The sequence below is a fragment of the Curcuma longa genome, chromosome 11, assembly GCF_044706935.1.
Source record: "Curcuma longa cultivar G26 ecotype Majalengka, Jawa Barat chromosome 11, ITB_CL_G26_1.1, whole genome shotgun sequence".
NCBI lineage: Eukaryota > Viridiplantae > Streptophyta > Magnoliopsida > Zingiberales > Zingiberaceae > Curcuma > Curcuma longa.
In genome coordinates this window covers 18,980,728-18,999,314 of record NC_133871.1, presented here as the reverse complement: position 1 = coordinate 18,999,314, position 18,587 = coordinate 18,980,728, and the positions used below count along the sequence as shown (strand labels likewise).

General features: G+C 43.0%; 3 protein-coding genes and 1 pseudogene across 3 annotated transcripts; 2 read left to right on the top strand and 2 right to left on the bottom strand.

Annotated features, from left to right (window-relative positions):
• Positions 1–3,193: 3,193 nt before the first annotated feature.
• LOC141840352 (pyridoxal reductase, chloroplastic) lies at positions 3,194–5,606 on the top strand. The gene is made up of 8 exons (XM_074728315.1): positions 3,194–3,374; positions 3,594–3,822; positions 3,949–4,039; positions 4,236–4,359; positions 4,632–4,733; positions 4,822–4,973; positions 5,056–5,149; positions 5,286–5,606. The coding sequence occupies exons 1-8, from the start codon at positions 3,210–3,212 to the stop codon at positions 5,469–5,471; spliced, it is 1,143 nt and encodes a 380-aa protein (XP_074584416.1). The 5' UTR covers positions 3,194–3,209; the 3' UTR covers positions 5,472–5,606.
• Positions 5,607–7,673: 2,067 nt separating this feature from the next.
• Positions 7,674–10,868, bottom strand: LOC141838929 (protein IQ-DOMAIN 22-like; annotated as a pseudogene).
• A 1,969-nt stretch (positions 10,869–12,837) lies between these two features.
• LOC141839151 (putative methyltransferase PMT15) lies at positions 12,838–15,422 on the bottom strand. The gene is made up of 6 exons (XM_074726830.1): positions 14,724–15,422; positions 14,424–14,634; positions 14,061–14,346; positions 13,581–13,973; positions 13,398–13,475; positions 12,838–13,316 (listed from the first exon to the last, which is right to left on the bottom strand). The coding sequence occupies exons 1-6, from the start codon at positions 15,378–15,380 to the stop codon at positions 13,082–13,084; spliced, it is 1,860 nt and encodes a 619-aa protein (XP_074582931.1). The 5' UTR covers positions 15,381–15,422; the 3' UTR covers positions 12,838–13,081.
• A 1,479-nt stretch (positions 15,423–16,901) lies between these two features.
• On the top strand, positions 16,902–18,572 carry LOC141837280 (uncharacterized). The gene has a single exon (XM_074724711.1). It carries the CDS (start codon positions 16,902–16,904, stop codon positions 18,570–18,572), a length of 1,671 nt encoding a protein of 556 aa, XP_074580812.1.
• Positions 18,573–18,587: the final 15 nt, after the last annotated feature.

The following is an 18,587-nucleotide window of genomic DNA, read 5'->3' as shown; positions in this document are numbered from 1 at the left end:
TTCTAAAGTATATGTTGATGCATGTAGGACACTACAAAAAATACAACAATAGCAATAGAAATTTTTGTCATTGCTAATCGATCACTAATTACAATTAGTGATTGATTAGTGATGAAAAATATTGATTGAAATATTTTCCGTGTCAATCCATTTAGTGACGAAATTTTAAGTTCGCTAATTTAGCGATAGAACTTGATATCCATTGCTAAATTTAGCCACGGACATGAAATTTCCTTTCTAAATATAGCAACGGAACTCAAATTTTTAGTTACTAATTTAGCAATGAAAAATTATTTCTATCGCTAATATCCATTTTCGATATAGTGACGGAAAATATTTCGTTGCTAATTTAACAACGGAAATAACTTTTCATTCCCAATCGCAATCGGAGAGGAGAGGAGGGAGGGATTATTTGCCAAAGAAGACGTGGAAGAAGATGCGGAAAGAGCGACGGTTGATCAAGATGGGGAAAGAAAAAAAATGAACAGAAAACCAAATTTTATTCAGAATTAGAGATTGAATTTATTTTCCATTGCTCAATTAACTTCAAAAAATTATTTTAATCGCTAAATTGACAACCGAAACTTGACTTCAATAATGAAAAATAAATTTTATGACTAATTAAATAAATAATATTTGATTTTTATTAATAACAATCGATATAAAGATGAAATTAAAATTTCATCCTTACAGAAATAAATTTCAATTGTGACCGAAATAAAATTTAATTATTAATTATTGATGGATTTAAAATTTTATCATTAATTAATGATTAAAATTTATTTCAATCATTAATTTGATAAAATTTTAAATTTGATCGCTAATCTATAATTCTCTTAGCTGGGATGAGAGAAATTTTAAATTTGATTGCTAATTTTGATAATAAATAGAAAATAATAATTTTTTTTAATCCCAATAAAAAGAGAGTTTTTTATATATTAGGTAAATAAAAAAAAGGAAGTTTTTTTTTTTGCTTAAACGTTATGGAAAAATAATCAAAATAATTGCAACTGACTTCAATTAATAAATTTCTTTTCCGTTTTCAAATAAAATAAAATCTCTCCGAATCATCTGCCACCGCGGAGCTTCATCGGCTCCAGGCTTGGTGGAGGAGCCGGAGGAAAACGTCGAGCTCCTGGAAGAAGGCCGGCTCGGTGCAGGCGCTCGCCGGGCTGGTGGAGCTTGAAAGCGGCGAGGACGCTGTCGGGAAGGCGCGAAAGGTAGACTGTCGTGAAGGCGCCCTCGCCGACCAACCCGTCGGTAGCGAACTTCTGAGTCGGCGATTTAATCTCCAGGCAACGGTACCGACGGATGGCGGCCATGGTCCCGTGCTTCCACCGCTGCCCTTTCCGTGCTCTGGAGCTGTATCTGGGCCGAACTCCAGGATACGGGCATGGGCCGGGTCTTGGCCGAACTCCAGGTCATCAACAGCGCGGCACCATCCCCATAGTGGTATTATGTACCTGCGAAACATCCTAAGGAAAACAACAGTACGAGTGGCGATTCACAAGACGGCCAAAGCATTAGAAGATGAGGAAGAAGTGCATGAATTAGAACAAGTAAATATCTCGATCGAATGATTATACAAGTGACTTTCATGTGATTTATTATGCAGGATTCTTTCGTGAAAGCAAGTTTTCCGTTTTGGCAGTGTCTCCAACACTGTCTAGCTATCTGCTCTTGATCAATGATGACGAACTGATTAAAATGTCTTCTTTTTCTTCCCTTCTTATCCGCATATGATTTGAGTCCATTCGTGCATGTGCAACTCCGTTATCACCACGCAGCTAACAAAGAAAAAGAAAGTTTGTTTTTTGCTTGCCTTCCTTAATCACTAGAAAATGATGAAAAAGAAAACATATATTTATATATTTTCGTCCCTCTCAAAACAACAGGCTAGGGTGTCTTTCCTTGTTACTGTTCACTTTAACTTGCTGTTACTTGTTCGAAGACGAAGCAGTACAGTCCTGGGAGATGGCCTCCTGCATGAATTCCGCCGCTCAAGACGCGGTCAACGTCTGCAGAAGCCTCGTTTTCCTTCAATTCAAAACCCAAGAAATACGTACTAATTTATAGATGTTGATTATATCCATAAATTCTCACTAACTTGTCTATTAATTTTAATCATTCTACACCTCAGCAGCTTAATTTCATATTGTGTGTTAAAGTCATCTCTCGGTGTCATCCTCGCCTACTGATTCCCAATAGCACAGCTGGTGAGGTACTGCAGTTTAGGGCTTATATATGTAAATATATATAAAAGTGCAGTGCAGGCTACTTCAATGGAGGAGGAGTTGACGTTTACGTGTTGCAGAGTTGAACTTCGTCGTGATGGATGATGTGAAATTATATTTAATTAATGAAATCAAATATAATGCAATTTTAAATATTTGCCAGCTGTGGGATAAATTGGCTTCCACTGTTTTCCTTCCCTCTATTCTTCTTCTAAACTTCACCTTCTCCCACTGTATAGCACATATCATTCAATCTCTCTCTGCTAAATATTGTTAGATCAAAGAAAAAGAAGAAGAAGAAGAAGAAGAAGCAACAGTCGACGTAGGGAAGCTTTTCCTTTGAGGGGAATGTTGTCTGGGTCGAGGCTTACAGTGAATATGTATTAGAACATACAGATAGATCTCGGACCAGGCTTCATTCCCCTTAACCGTAGCTTCCTATATACAACCTTAACCCCTCCCTTTTAACAGCTTCTCTATATCGTCCATGCATTAGTTGCTTTTTGCTGCGATTTTTGTTGATGATTTTAGTTTGATCGAAGCGTTTGATCGAAGCGTTTTCTGAGTTGTTGTTTAGTTACATGCTGCCTTCAGTTCGCCTTTAATATCGACTTCCTGCTGCAGGAGGCAAATTAAGGCCTTTCATCATTACCTCGTCATTAGTATGGTGTTTATTTTAATGTACAAAAATCTTTATTCGTACACAATATTATTAGTTTTCTTTTCTACCATTATAATTGATATTTTTTGTTTAGGGTTAAGTCGAGATTAAAATTACTGGAATTAGTTTTGAAATTGAATCTCTATGTGAATTAATTATATTATATATTGCATATACCCAACTGGATCTGCTATCCGAGTCAAAACAGGAAACTGCAGTGTCCGCGGCACGTGGCCGATTGCAGTTACCCATGCGAATCCTTATCCTCCTCGCTCATATCTCCCCTTTGCATTGCTCGTCCGGCGGCGGCGGCCATGGCTTTGCTTTGGCCAGTAACAGCGCCAGCACGCGGGGTCCACTTCGAGTGTAGGGCTTCGAAGGAAGTAGTGCGGCCACGGCCGTCCTCTCCTCTGCCCACCGGAAGCAAGATTTTCAAGCTCCCTCCTCGGATTGGACCTCTCTTCTGGCCGTGGGAAAAGGTCCTCCTTTTTTCATTTCTTTTTGTGGTTTTGTTTTGTACTGTTCACCATTACTTGGTTTGCTACGGCACGATGAACTATTAGATAATTCGCTTGACCTCGACCAATCTCCCGTTGGCAGTCAATTGATGTGCAAATTAGAAGTTGAATTTTGTTAAGTATCAATAACTGATATCATTGTTATGTTCTGTGAATAAGTTTCTGTTTTGCTTAGTGTAGGTTAAAGTTGGTCCATTATCTGTCTCGCCAATGGGATTTGGAACTTGGGCTTGGGGAAATCAGCTACTCTGGGGATATAGAGAAGACATGGATACCGCATTGCAGGAGACATTTAATTTGGCTCTCAGAAATGGAATCACTCTCTTTGATACTGCCGATTCCTATGGGACAGGAAGGTTGAATGGACAAAGTGAAAGACTTCTTGGGAAGTTCATTGGTGAATTTCAAGGTTGGAATTTATTCTTCAAGTGATGCTGCCCAGGAAAGATATCTGTTTTTTTTTAGTGTTCTATGTTTGAACTTGATTTTGAACTCTCAGTCTCGAGTGGCTCACCGTTAGTTGGCTGCATTGCAGGACCAAGTATTAGAAAGAATATAGTGATTGCCACCAAGTTTGCTGCATATCCATGGCGCCTGACAGCTGCACAGTTTGTTAAAGCCTGCAAGTATTCTCTCTGATTCAATAGATCATTTGAATATGTGAGATAGCCACACACACACACACACACACACACACACACACTAGATCTGCTTAACGAAATAAATTTTCTTGCTTGATAGAGTATATTTTGTCCTTGATGTACTTTCCAAATTACTGTTTTACATTTGATGGATATCTAAAGTCTGAAAATTTCAAGGCAGGTCTTCATTAGAAAGGTTGCAACTTGATCAAATTGGCATAGGACAATTGCATTGGTCTACTGCAAATTATGCTCCTTTACAGGAAAAGGCTCTTTGGGATGGTCTTGTTGCAATGTATGAAGAGGTTATTATGCTTTAAAGTCACAGTCTGTTTCATCAGTTGCATGATTTAAGAATTATTGAGGAAATTGATATGCCAATAAGATGACTTGAAGATTTTATTTCAATTAGATGTAAAAGTCTAGTAAATAAGTATCCTTCAAAGAAAAAGTCCGTATTACATATGAGGTGATATTTTAACATCTATATTATTATACGTCTTTAAACATGTTGTTTGTCATGAAGAATTGTTTAGAAATTTACATTAAACAAATACTAAACCTCAAGTTCTTTTAGGGCTTAGTTCGTGCGGTTGGTGTTAGCAATTATGGTCCAAAGCAACTCATTAAGATTCATGATTATCTAGAATCTCGAGGTGTGCCATTAAGTTCAGCTCAGGTACTCAAATACTGCATTGTGAATAAGGGATTTTTCTCAGAAATCCAATGTTTCTGTAGCTTCATGTTTCATTTATCTGATCACACAGGTCCAGTTCTCTTTGCTGAGTATGAGTGATGCTCAAATGGAACTCAAACAAGTATGTGATTCTCTTGGCATTTGTTTGATTGCATACAGCCCTCTTGGACTAGGAATGCTCACGGGGAAATACACAGCAGCTAATCTACCCCCTGGACCGCGGTATCCGTATCGGAACAAATTTAATTTTGCTGTAAATTGTTTAGGCAAGAACAGCTGTCTGAAACTGTCATAGATATCACAGGGCTTTACTGTTTCGTCAAGTGCTCCCCGGTTTAGTTCCTTTACTCAATTCCCTGAAAAACATATCTGAAAGGAGGCAGAAAACAATGTCACAGGCATGTTCTCTCTCTCTCCTTTCATTTACAAAATTGAACCTTGCGAAGGATTCTCTATCTGTATGCATCAAAAATCTAAATCAGATAAATAATAGTGATGTTCTAGTCCCATTCCTAGGATTTGTGTGCATTGCAGGTTGCAATAAACTGGTGCATTTGCAAGGGGACTGTTCCGATTCCTGGAGTAAAGTCAGTGGGGCAAGCAAACGAGAACCTGGGAGCCCTCGGTTGGCGACTGAGCTCAGATGAGGTTTTGGAGCTGGAATCAGCAGCTATGAGTTCAAGTAAGAAGATGATCCAAAACATCTTCCAGACCAAATGACAAGCTTCTTTTCTTGCTGTTACATTACTATTACTGCAAAAACAAAGAATTATTTGTGTTTATTGGTTAAACAGTTGCATCATTGTACCCTGTTAGATCTTGTGGATCATCTCAGCTAACTTTTTAAATATGAATCTGTTCACCTAGCATGATAAACTTGACAGACTTTGTTAAAGAAACAGATACCAAGTTCCCAAAATATAAATAAATAGATAAATAGGGTCTTATCAAGTTGGGTTTTTGTTCTCCATCTTGCACGGAAGATTCCAATGGTCTCACAAAAGGAGGATGCACCAAATGCATGCCTCACATTTGAGAATCCTATTCCATCATTAAGCTTTGATGTACTAGGCATTAGGACAAATATATATGGTTAGTCAAATCACCTATCTCTTTTTATGAAAGATAAGGATTATACAGTAAGTAAGGTTGCATGGACTGTATATATTATAATTAGGAACAAAGTCTCTCTTGCTTTCCCAATTAATTTTGGTGGCTAATCTTTGTTTATTTTCAAGAAAAAAGAAAAGCAATTTCTCAAAACATCAAAATACTTATACCTCCCATAGCATTCTTATAAAGCTTTTGGTATAATCTTCTCTTAACCAAAACGATTCTATCGGGCCATTAAGGTGATTGATCTTCTTTAACAAAATAATTTGTTTTTAATGATAAAGTACCTAAACACTTCACTTGAGGCTTAAAATTTTTTAATTTAACATAAGTTTTCAATCAAAATGATATGTTTCATTGCAACTCAAATACACCAAAATGTTCCTCACAATTCTTCATAAATTTTTTCTAACTAAAAACAATATAATTTGAATTATCAAAGAGTTTTTAGCTAAAATTCTTAAGAAGATCACTTCATGTGGTAAAAGGTGAAGACTTTTACCTCAAATGTTTTTTAATATCGGTCTCCTAACGATTTGAAAGGAATAAATCAAGGTGATCGAGCGATCTCTTCAAGTGGGAGAGATTTTAATCCCTAAGAGATTGTGCCCTTGGAGATTAGATCCCTATTCTCAAATGATAATCTATCACTTGAGTACCAATTCAACTATGAGTACCAATTCAACTATGTCTATGGAGAAAAAAGAGCGTCACTTCAACTTCTTCAAAAAGTTGGGTATATCTCATTTATGAACCCGTTGATCATTAAAACATTTGACCCCCAAAAAATAATTGGATAAAAACGAGTGAATTAGGATTAGCAAAGTAAACTTGTACCTCTTGAAAAAATAATAATAAAAAATGAAATGGGTCCGTTTTAAAATCTATATCTTTTGTACTAAAATCTATTGGATACAGGAGTTGGAATAGAGTATCTTATCCTCATCTGCATTCAGTTCAGTCCAACAACTTCCGAAATTTACAAATCTACAGTAATATAATCAATTATTTGATTCCATCCAATATTTTATAGTGTGTTGGGACTTTCAGTGTTCAATTGCGACCTATAAATAAGAGAACTCGATCTCAGGGAAAGAACCATAAGACAAGGTTAAAGCTTTCGTCGTAGAAGAAGATGACATGGCGATATTGGATCGGCTCATGTGTTAGTATTTAGCTTGTAAGAAAGTACACGAGCCGAACCAATATCACTCATGTACTCTTATTCGTCTTAACCATTTTAGATCATCAACTATTTGTATCTTATTCCTCCATTGATCTCTAGGCGATATTACTCGGCCTCGATGTTCTTTATCCGTCAACAAAAGACACATTATTGATTGGCCTTTGATTAAGGTATGTGTTATGCTCGTAAAGATTTGTGTAGAGTTTGTATTGAAGGCTAAGGTATCATCATATGATTTTTGTTCTCGAATCGTTTCAGAGTTTCTTCGAACATCGTATGAGCAGGTACGGAGCATAACGACTGTGTTTACTATGAAGGAACTCTATAGAAATCCCTATAAAGATTGAATCTAATGATTTACTGTCGTCCAATAGCTATAATTTTTAATAAACATGTTTTCTTCCCTTAATTTGTGGGGATTCCCTTAACCACCCTTTTAATGAATTTAGATATTTTTTAAACAACAATTTTGAACAGGTCGTGCTCAGTCTTGAGCAAACGGAGTTCTCGCCCTCACAAAGCTGGTAACTGAATTCTTAGTTAAAATCTCCATGCAAGGAAGGTTCTTCAGGAAAACAATCCTTTCACAAAACTTATATTTAAAACCTAAAAGGATATCTGATTGTTGCATAAGAAGATGAAAATTTCAGGCATTGTACATGAGGGCACGCTATGATATGATACTGATGAAAAGCTTACATCCTGGAAACAGACTTTTTCCATTTAGCCTTAAGAGATAAACAGCAATCTAACGCTGTTAAACACTTGTAATGCATTTTAAACACTTTTAATAGTCACTGGACAAATTTAGACTCCAACAACTAAGAGTGCGTTGCTTCCTGAATTTGGTTGGTTGTTCATCAAGTTCCTATTGGCATGCCTAATCTATCCAGCCTGCCTGAACCAGGGTACGCCTTGTGTGAGAACTTGGCATGTAGAGAAGATGACCTCTGAGCCAGCGGCCCTGTGGGATTTTGTCGGTCTGGCCTCTGCTTCGGCGCGCTGTGCGATCGCACCTTCGCCTTCGATGACTCGGTGTTTGCCATGTAGTTTGGGTAGTCCGAGTAGCCACTGAAGAGGCTCCCAGAGCACTCGCTTTTAGACGGAGTGAAAGCTGCACCTCTTCTCGAGCTCCCGGGCCTTGACGAAGCAGAGTAGAACTGAGGGCTCTCGCCGTAGCAGCCCGACTCGAAAGGGAATCTCAAGTGGCTTAGAGATTGCTGCATTTCGACTGAGGTTTGGCTGGGGACCAAGTGCTGGGCTGCTGTGGATTCCATGGAGGGCGAGTCCGGCGCAGTGAGGAAGCTGTGGCTGTTTGGGTCCGAGGTCAGCGTGGAGCACGATGAGAGGTTGTGGGCAGTGCGCCTCTTGTGGTGGAATTGTGGCTTCCCTGGGTCAACTTCCAAGATCTTGGCATTCTTCTCGTCGTCCATGGGAGCACCATTGCCTGACCTCTTCGCATTGACAGCCCCTCGGCTGTCCCAGTAGCGGTCCTCCATCCACCGCTCCAACCAGTTCAATCCACCAGAGTGCACTCGATCCCGATGTTTGAAACCGAAGTAGCTGGCCTTGATGAACTCCTCTGCAAATGCCAAAGACCACGATCTCATCGATACGCATGCATGGTAGTAGCTTTTCAGAAGAATAACTAAACGCAATAAACCATGAGACCACAAACACGCCAATGATTCAAGTTGTCTAGGAAGTAATAATATTCAGTGCAAAAAGACTTCTTTGACAGACATCTCAATGAGCATACATCTTGATTCTAGTGTCATCCCAATTCATTTCGTTCAAAAAACCTCAAAAGGCGTCGATCATAACTCAGATATCTCTACCAAGAACAAGAAAAAAACACTGAAAGCTCTGAATCAATGTTAGGTGGTTCAAATTTAAGTCTATGATGATGGGTTTTAATACAATTTCTAAGCAATCAAACTGAAACTTGAAACTTCAAACTTAACTAGAGGCTGCCTGCTTTAATGACAATTGTAGGAAAGGCAAAATTTTGACGAGCGAGGCTAAAATCAAGCAGCTGTAACTGTAAGCAGAGAGATAGTTTCAGAACTTACAACATGACAGGTGGGGGCCTTCTCGAACCTGCACCGCTCCGATCTGAGAACACGGCATGCCCGGGCCCTGGCTTGGACCCTGACCAGCGCTTGCATGCACCGCAGGGTCTCTGCAGCCTGCTTCCTGACAATGTTGCCTCTGACCAGTGCCTGTAGCTTCACAAGCCCTCTCAGTGCCTTCAATGCCCTCCTTGCCTTTCACAACATCAACAAACCAAGTTACAAAAACAGTATTCATCTCAGCAGAGCTAGTTATGGAACGAGAAACCAGATCCCTTTGCACAAGAAACCAGATCAAGGTCGTAGATCAACTGTAGCTCAATAACTCAGAGGTGGGTGGTACGAGGGCCAAGGAAATTATAATCTACACCCACCAAATTGTCCTAATCGTGGTCCAAGAGATTCATGGACGTAGTAGTGTAGAGTAGTAACCGCTGCAGTACAATTGGACACGAGCAGCAGCAGCAGTGCCAAAGAGAATGTGGATAAAAACAAAAGATGGCATTAAACAATCTGAAAGAAGGAAAGGATAAGGTTGTGGAACAGTGAGGGTATCGATGAAGGAGCAGGGGAGTGAGGATGGAAGACGGTCCAGCGCAGAGTTCTTCGTTCAAGGCAGGAAGGGGGGATGGCGACTGCAGAGGAGATATGGAAATTTTGAGGTGACTGGATCCGATTTCGAATCACGCAAGCCAGGACACTACATCCGCAAGCCAGGACACTACCTCCGAAGCTCAATGACCGATGCTTTGGCCACCGGATAAAGTGGAGACATTAGTCGATTGAAGAACCGGCGGCCATGGTGAAAGATTACAGCTTCCCGCTTTGCGAACTAGCTCGGATATCTAAACATATCTCTCTCTCCCACCTTTTGTTATTTGAGATCTGATAGGGAGAGCTCAGAGAATAAAAGAAGATTAATCTGATCTTATCTTCGGTAAAAGAGTGAAATCCAACTAGTACCGGACAAATTAGAGTTCCAAATTTCCACTTTTTATAGGTTAATTTCAAAACTTTCACTCGTCACCTGAATGGGATCTGAAATTGATGAAGAAGAGGAAGTGAAACTAACCAAGTAACCACGGAACGCAGCCTGGATCTTGATCGCCGCCGCTTCCTCCCGCTTACGGGCCGCGACGGGGGAAAACCCTACGGGGGCCCTTCCGCTGCTGGTCAGCCGGACGACGACCGCCGCGGCCTGCGCGGCGGCTACGGCAGCCTCCGCCACCGCGGCGGTAGCCGCGGCGACGGCAATCGCGCGCTTGCTCTGCTTCTCCTCCTCGTCCTCCTCCGCCGCCGCGGCGAAAGCTTCCCTGTACGACCCCTTCCGCTCCTCCGTGCCCACCACGGCCGACGTCGTTGCCTGGGCTCCCCTCCACCGCTGCTGCGCCTTCTCCCGCAGCGGCATCGCGAAGCCCCACCTCAGCTTCTCCTTGGCCGGCGCATTCCCGTCGGCATCAGGCTTCTTCCCTCCGAAGAGGCCGCGGAGCCACCTCGTGGCCCTCCCCATTGGCGCCCCACTGCGCCGCCGCCCGCCCTCCTACCCCGCGTCAAATTACGAGACCGTTTCCTTTTGCGCACATTAACATGCGATCATTTTTATGGAAACTAGAGAAAATTGAAGATCCAAAAGAAGAAGAGAAGAGCGGGAAAGTAAATCAAAAATGGAGAAAAGCAGCAGACTCCACAAGCGAGAAGAAGAGGGAAGAGAAAGGCAGAAGAAAAAGAGGAAGAAGGTGCAGAAAGAGAAAGACAGAGCGAGAGTGAGAGAACACAGAAGAAAAAGCTAAAGAAATTAAATTATAGTGCCAAAATAGTCAAGAGAAGGGGAACGAAAAGTCAAAAAAAAAAAAAAAAAAAAAGGAAGGTCATCTACTGTACTTTAGATTTTTTTTTTAAAAAAAACTTTATTTTAAATAATTATTGACAAATACTTGGACAAATAGTATATAAGAGTATTTTCACTGATAAACTCTAATATGAGTGAATTTTGAAGAGAGATGAATTTAGAGGGGAATGATTAAAAAAATAAAATAGTTTAGTATAGACTATTTGCTTCTAATAAATAAAGAATATAATATTTTATATATTAATACTACTATTTATATTTATACCTTAAAATTTTAGGATTTTTACAATTATAATATATTATAAGTAACCATCAATTTTGGCTCCACTGAGCTCTGTTTACAGCTCCATCATTTGACATGACTTGCCTCTTGTTAATACCTCCATCATTGAATGTCAATGTTCATGCAGCAATATTATTGAGCACAAATCTGCTATCAGTCATATTTCTCGCAGCAATCTTAGCTAAACATGCTGTCCCAGACCATAATTAAATCTTTGTTTAGATCTGAAAATAAATGGATCACTATGAATGGCTTCTGTGGCACTGTTGTCTGCTTGATGAACTCTGCTTTCTCCACAGAGGTTTGAGGTAGAATGAACATCGAATGAAGTGGCAAACAAAATAAGATTTGCAGTAATGAGATTGATTGACATTCAACAACCCTTTTTTTTTTAGATGCTGAAGTAGCTGCAAACAAGACACTCATCTCTTTTTGGCTGAAATTCTGCAGGGAATAAGACACAGCATGAGTTGAAGTCTTTGAAGATCACACTTGTTGCATTACCACTTTCTCTTGCGTTTTTTTGATGCACAAGCTCCTTTTTTTGAAGGAAAAAACCATTAAAAAATCTTGAACATGATCATGATCATGATCGTAGAGATCAATCATGACTTTTGTTAACTGGCATCTACCATACTAATTAATATGAGAATGATATATCAGCTACTAGGATTGCAATATATGAAACACTTATATTAAGACTGTTCCAAACTAATTGCCAATCTTTTTCAGAGAAATTATCCATATTTTGTGTATGACAAACTGTGCATCGCCATATGAAACAAAATAGTTTGCAAGGAAAAAACCAAGTTAAAGAAGCATCACTTGATCTGAGCACAGCCAAATGGAAAAAATTACTTTATGAAATACATATTTTTCAGAATTCAGGATGCCTATCTTCATTCAAGAGCCAAACGACCTGGAAGAAAAGGACCTGCACCTTGAAGGTTTCTCCTGTCGGTAATGATGGTGATGCATGCTGCAATATCCTTAATATTCGGAAGACGCAGTAGTGAAAGGTTGTGTGCCATTTAAAGCACCATAAGAAACATTTTATCGAACAGATAACAGTTACTCCTTCGCTAGTAGTGAAAGATTGAGCTTTATCATCCTATTGTTGGTTCTGCCGAAAGTAATAACCGAGTTTCAGATTTTCAAGTTGTTGAAATTATGATAATTATATTAGTACAGTTTCTTTAGCCTGCTCGCTTATTTCCCACTCAGATTACTCGTTTAATTGCTCCCATGTCTCTCCAAACTTCCATTGATAAGCTCAAGTAGCCAAGTTGGTGCACTTCCATTCATGCACACTTGCCAATAGATTGTTTGGTCAGAGCAAATTAAGTCCTCGGATCATCCAGAAAGCTTTGCAAATTGTTTATTTCAAGTGGAGAAACTACCAGGTTTTCAAGTGAACTCAAGTTGTAGATGTAGTTTTAACTTAATGAGATCATGCACAGAGATAGAGAAAGAAATTAGTCTGAGTCACAGCTCTCATGCATCGATTCATTCCATTTCATGTGCTTCACCTGCTCCTTCATCTCCGACTATGCATGGTCACATCAATCACGCACAGCGAAAGGTAAGAAAGAACAAAGAAAATTCCAGACCTGTTATTGCATTCCTCTTTTTCACAGTGAAGCAGGTTACAATCTGTTCACTTATTAAGAACCAGCTCAACGAGAAGCATGATCGATCATCTCTATCAAACCTGCTAACTAAATGTGCCTGCTCTGGTCGAATTTTCAATCGGAAAACAAAAAAAAAAATGCAATAAGAAAGATATTGTGAATGCTAAAAACAAAGGTTACTCAATACTCTCTTTGGCTATGCATCCTGCTCTTGGTTTGGCCCCGGAGCAGTCCAGTAGGTCTTAACGGCCAAAAGGATCTTCTCCCTCTCAAGCGGGCCATTTTCATGATCGATGATCTGACTCTTCCATCTCAGTCCATCGGCAATATCCTTTATCTTCACTAAGATATTGACGTCGTCTCTCAAAATCACGGTGCCTTTAGGCCTCAAGATCCTATCCATCTCCAATAAAATGTCCTCCATTTCACATCTGAAGTAGCAAGATGAGTAAGATGAGTGACACAATTTGAGCTTAGCAAATCATAAAGATAAACTAGATTCTCCTCCATACTTGTCCTCGTAAAGGGTGAACACTGAATAGCCATGAATGAGATCATAAGTTCTCGGATATGTAGACATTGCTTGACACCTGAAATGAATGGTTACTTTGAGAATGACGATCGCTATAAGATAGTTATAGTTGAGCTATGCTTTATTCACAGTGTGTTAAAAAGATATTTGGCTCAATGCTTACCAATCTTGATAGGTACCGATTAGGCCGCGCTGGTAGATAACTCCAAGGGTGTTTCCATTTGCGATGGTCGGGACTGTGTTCATGACCCAAAGGGGGTCGTCGACGAGGGCAGCCGCAAAGCCACCAAAGTATGCATTCATATCTAGCAAATTGCGGTATCCACCCTTCTGGCCTAATCGGTTGATCAATGACTTGTAGTGTCCGACCCTCTTCCTCCATATCTCAGAGTCTTGCAAGAACATTTCCGGTGTGAGTTCTGGAAGACTTCCGGTTGCGATCCTCGGGGGCACCGCCGTCAGTCTCTCCGGCCACTTCTTGATCTCTCCGCCGGCGATCTCGTCCATGTTGGCCACCTCGGGCAGAGGAGTTATGCAAGTTTCCATTTTGGTGTACCTATTGTAGTTAACGACCTTGTGCTCTGTGAATTGCATCAAGAAGAATGGATTTCGATGGATGAGAGGAGGAGAAGAGGGTGAGTACCATGCGGTGTCTGGATTGTTGGATTGGCAGAACCGGACCGAATTCATGAATTTGCAGGCGAGGTGGTTGATGGGCTTCTGCCAGATGGCGATGTCTCCATTCTCTGCGAGTTTCTTCCAGCAGAGGCTATTGGCGACGGCTTCGATGGCGGACTGCTCGGAGCTCAAGTCGTCCTGCGTCCGGTTCCAGCCCTGCCAGTGCTTCTTCCAGTTGATCGGCGGGCCGGAGAGGATCCAGTAGCCGCCGGGGCGGAGAATGCGGTCGATTTCCATCAAGTACTGCCCACCTTTACGATCCAAGAACCGAAGTCATGAAGATGAAGCAAAGAGGTTGGGTTGAAGAAGTAGGAGAGTGATGGAGTACCGTAGAGATGCCACGGGATGAGGCATCGCGAGCAGTGAGCCATGTCGAAGGCCCTCGACGGGTAGGGGAGGCGGATGGAGGCGAGAACGCCGATCATCGCCGGAACGCCGCGCTCGAGCGCGAATTGGACCTGCGCCTCGTGCGAGTCCCGAGGGGCGAACGACATTGCTATGACGTTGCGGGAAAGAAGGTAAGCTCCCCAGCTCGCCACCTGCAACTCAGATCAAAATCGCAATTTTTTCGTCGCCGGTGAAGCGACAAGAGCATGGGGGAGCAGAGTAGAGATGGCAAGGCACTCACCCCGCAACCGGTGTCGACGGCGGTCCGGATCGACCCGTCGCGAAGAGGGATGATGCGATCGATGTCGTCAATGTACGCATCGGCGCCGTTGGGGAACATGGTGCCGCCGCCTGGGAACCCGAACTTATCGCCGTAGACGCGGATCCAGTTTTGGACCGCCTTCTCAACCGTCAGCTCTTTGTGTGGCACGTTGGCGAACCACGCTCTCTCCCTGCTCGCCGGCCAAGGGAAAGGGTTCCTGTACCCCGGCGGCGCGGGGATTAAACACTTAAGCAGCTCACCCTTCTCCGGGCAGTGCCGCTCCCGGTAGATTAGCCGGTCGCGGTCGAACCGCAGCGACCGGTCCCCGTCCTCGCACGGCGTGTACTCCGAGTATTTGACGTCGCAGGCCGGGAACTCCCGCACGGCGGCCGGTTCCTCCGCCGCCTCGTCCGCCCCGTGCTGGATGGTGAAGTCGAGCGTAACAGCGCCAGCACCTCCGGCCGCGGTGTTCCTTTCGCAAGAGACGGCGGTGAGGAGGGTGGAGGTGGAGCCGCCGCCGTGCTGCCAGATGCCGAGGAAGTAAGAGGCATAGCAAAGGAGCGCTACGACGCCTAGTTGGACAATATTGGTGCGCTTCAAGTAGGGACGGGAGTAAGGACTGGCGCCGCCGGCCATCGTCACCTTTGCCAAAGGCGGCACCTTTAAGAAACGGGGAAAGAGGAGAAGAGAAGGGCGACGAGAGAAAGGAGCAGATAGAGCACAAGATATTTATGGAGAAGATTTCGTTTGAAAGCATGTGAATTGCTGACTGGTGGAACAAACCCGATAAATTAATGGAGGCTTTGTCAAGTATGAACTCGCTTGAAGATTTAAGAGTCCTTTTATGGTAAAAAGATGATAAGACTTTACAATAAAAGGAAGCTTTTTCTTAGCCACCTGAAAAAATTTCTTCATAGGGAAGCAAAGTACAGTTTGTTTTGCTTTTTTGGAAGCTTGTGATCGAGACTAAGAATTATACCATTTCCACTTACCGATTGCCTTTATTGAGCCACAATCATCTTTTGGATAGTTTAAAAAAAATAAAATTTACCCCGAATTACCCTCATTTCTTCTCATCGATTTGGAGGAACCACGATGGGTTTAGCCAAACGAGATATTAATGATTCGGCCATTCAACATAATATAATAGCGTGCCGATTAATTAATCTTTAATTACGAGGCGTTGGATCTTGTGAACGCTCGATGAAACTCCAAAGAATCTTGCTTAATTACACCGATTCAAACGATTAAATTAATTCGGCACACATCCTTCGGCATTGCTTTTACCGGCAACAAGCTCTGGATTTAATGAATATATCCAAACTTTAGATTTATTTTGTTCATTTCCGTCACGTGTCAAAAATACACATATATCAACTCACTAATTGGTAATAATTTTCTGCATGTATTGAATTGGACCGGAGACGGGCCGGGCTGAAGGCAGCCCGTTAGAGGCTGTGACTTATCCGGCCCGGTCATAGCCCACCAAGTCTAAATTTTTATAAATATTTTAATTAAAAAAAAATTGTTTGCAAAAAATAATTACTGAATTATTTTTTGTAGTTAGTTAAAGATAAAGAAAAAGAAAAAAAATTGAGGAAAGAAAAGTACAGCCTTGTCCTTAGCAGCCTTTATGCTCACGTGCAGTGCGGCAGCTCGTCTTTGCATGCAAATGTCTCTTCTCCTGAAAACACGGTTTACCCACTCCTCAAAGTCACTTTACTTATTTACCCTCCTGTTCTACCTAATTAACACAATTTACTCTCATTAATTATTTTTGTCAAATTTATAATTCCAAATTTGCCCTTTCATTTTTCAAAAATTTGAACCTCAACTCCTCTCCCATTTGAGTGACCCTTTAGTCAATCAGCCAGATACTGAGTACTGACGATTACTTTTTGGATATATTAAACGACAAGAGTGATTTATTTTCCAATTAAAATTTTCCTGTGTTAATTTGAAATTTTTAATTTTTGAGTGGGAATAATTAAACACTTGAATGGGGTTTTAAATTTATTTGGTGTGACATTGTTATCGGCTACCCTCCTCTTGTTTGGCTGTTCCCAAATCCATCCATCCTTGCCGTCGAAGGTTCCTTCTTTGCGACTTTAACTGCCACTCCGGCACTTCCTCGAACACAAGACAGGCACTCGGTGCATGGCTGAAGAGACCGAGCCCTCGCCTGAGGCCACCGACTCCGCCGCGGGCTTCCTCTCCCAAGCACGGCAGCTCGTCCCCGTGGCCCTCGCCGAAGCTCGCGCCGCCGCTGGCTTCCCGGCGCGATGGAGCTCCATTGCCTCCAAGATAGAGCGCGTCTCCCCTTCTCTCTCCGACCTCTCCAGCCTTCCCTCCTTCTCCAGGAACGCGCTCTGCAGGGAGCTGGTCCAGTCAGTGACCCTCGCCCTCCGCGGCGCCATTGACCTCGCCGGCCGCAGCGGCGCCGCCTCAGGGAAGCTCCAAATGCAGAGCGACCTCGACGCTGTTTCCGGTGAGCTAGACCTTCTGCTCGATGACTGCGCGCTGCTGGTGAAGACTGGTGTGCTCGACGATTCGGCCGCCACCGATGCTGCGCCTCACTCACTCGACAAAATACGCGAGCTGCTCGCGAGCTTGCAGATTGGGCACGCGGAGGCCAAGCACCGGGCGGTGGATGCCCTCCTGAAAGCGATGAGGGAGGACGAGAGGAGCGTGATAACCGCTCTCGGGCGAAGCAACGTGTCGGCTCTCATACGCTTGCTCGCATCCACCTCCGTCAAGATCAAGGAGAAGGCGGCAACTGCTATCTGCTTGCTGACCGAGTCCGATAGCTGCGAGAACCTACTAGTTTCAGAGGCCGTGCTTCCTCCTCTGATCCGGCTATCAGAATCTGGGAGCTTGATTTGTCGAGAGAAAGCCCTAACTTCGCTGCAAAGACTATCCATCTCCACCGAAACCGCACGATCCATAGTTGGCCATGGAGGTGTTCGACCTCTGGTCGATGTTTGCCAGGCCAGGGACTCGATTTGCCAATCGGCCGCCGCGGGTACACTGAAGAATCTCTCCGCCGTGCCGGAGGTCCGTCAGACGTTGGTGGAAGAAGGCACTATCTCTGTCATGATCGACCTCCTCAACCGCGGAATTGTTCTTAGCTCCAAAGAGCACGCCGCGGAGTGCTTGTTCAATCTCACCGCGAGCAATGACGCCTTGAGGAGGCTCGTCGTAGAGGAGGGCGGAGCTAGCAGTCTCTTAGCCTTCCTGGACGGGCCACTGCCGCAGGAACCCGCCGTCGGTGCATTGCGGAACTTGATCGGCGCCGCCACCGTCGACAGCCTCGTGTCCCTCGGCCTCGTCCCCCGGTTGCTTCACGTGCTCAGGGACGGCTCTCTCGGCGCACAGCAAGCCGCCGCATCCATCATTTGCAGAATTTCCAATTCCAACGAGACGAAGAGATCCATTGCCGAGTTGGGTTGCCTTCCTCTGCTCGCCACAATGCTCGAAGCCATAACAAACACGGCGAGGGAGGTCGCAGCGCAGGCCATCGCTGGACTCATCAGCCTTCCGCAGAATAAAAGCGAGCTCAAGAAGGATGACAAGACCGTGATCGTTCTAGTACGCTTGCTGGATCCGAATCCTCAGAACACAGCAAAAAAATATGCAATCTCTTGCCTTCAGTCCTTGTCTTCGAGCAAGAGGTGCAGGAAGCTGATGCTCTCTTACGGTGCGGTTGGATCCCTCAAGAAGCTGGCTGACGTAGACATGGCTGGTGCCAAAAAACTGCTCAAAAGATTGGAGAGGAACAAGTTGAGGAACTTGTTCATCAGAAAAACAGGCAGATCTGTTCTATCTTAATCTTACTACGTTTGC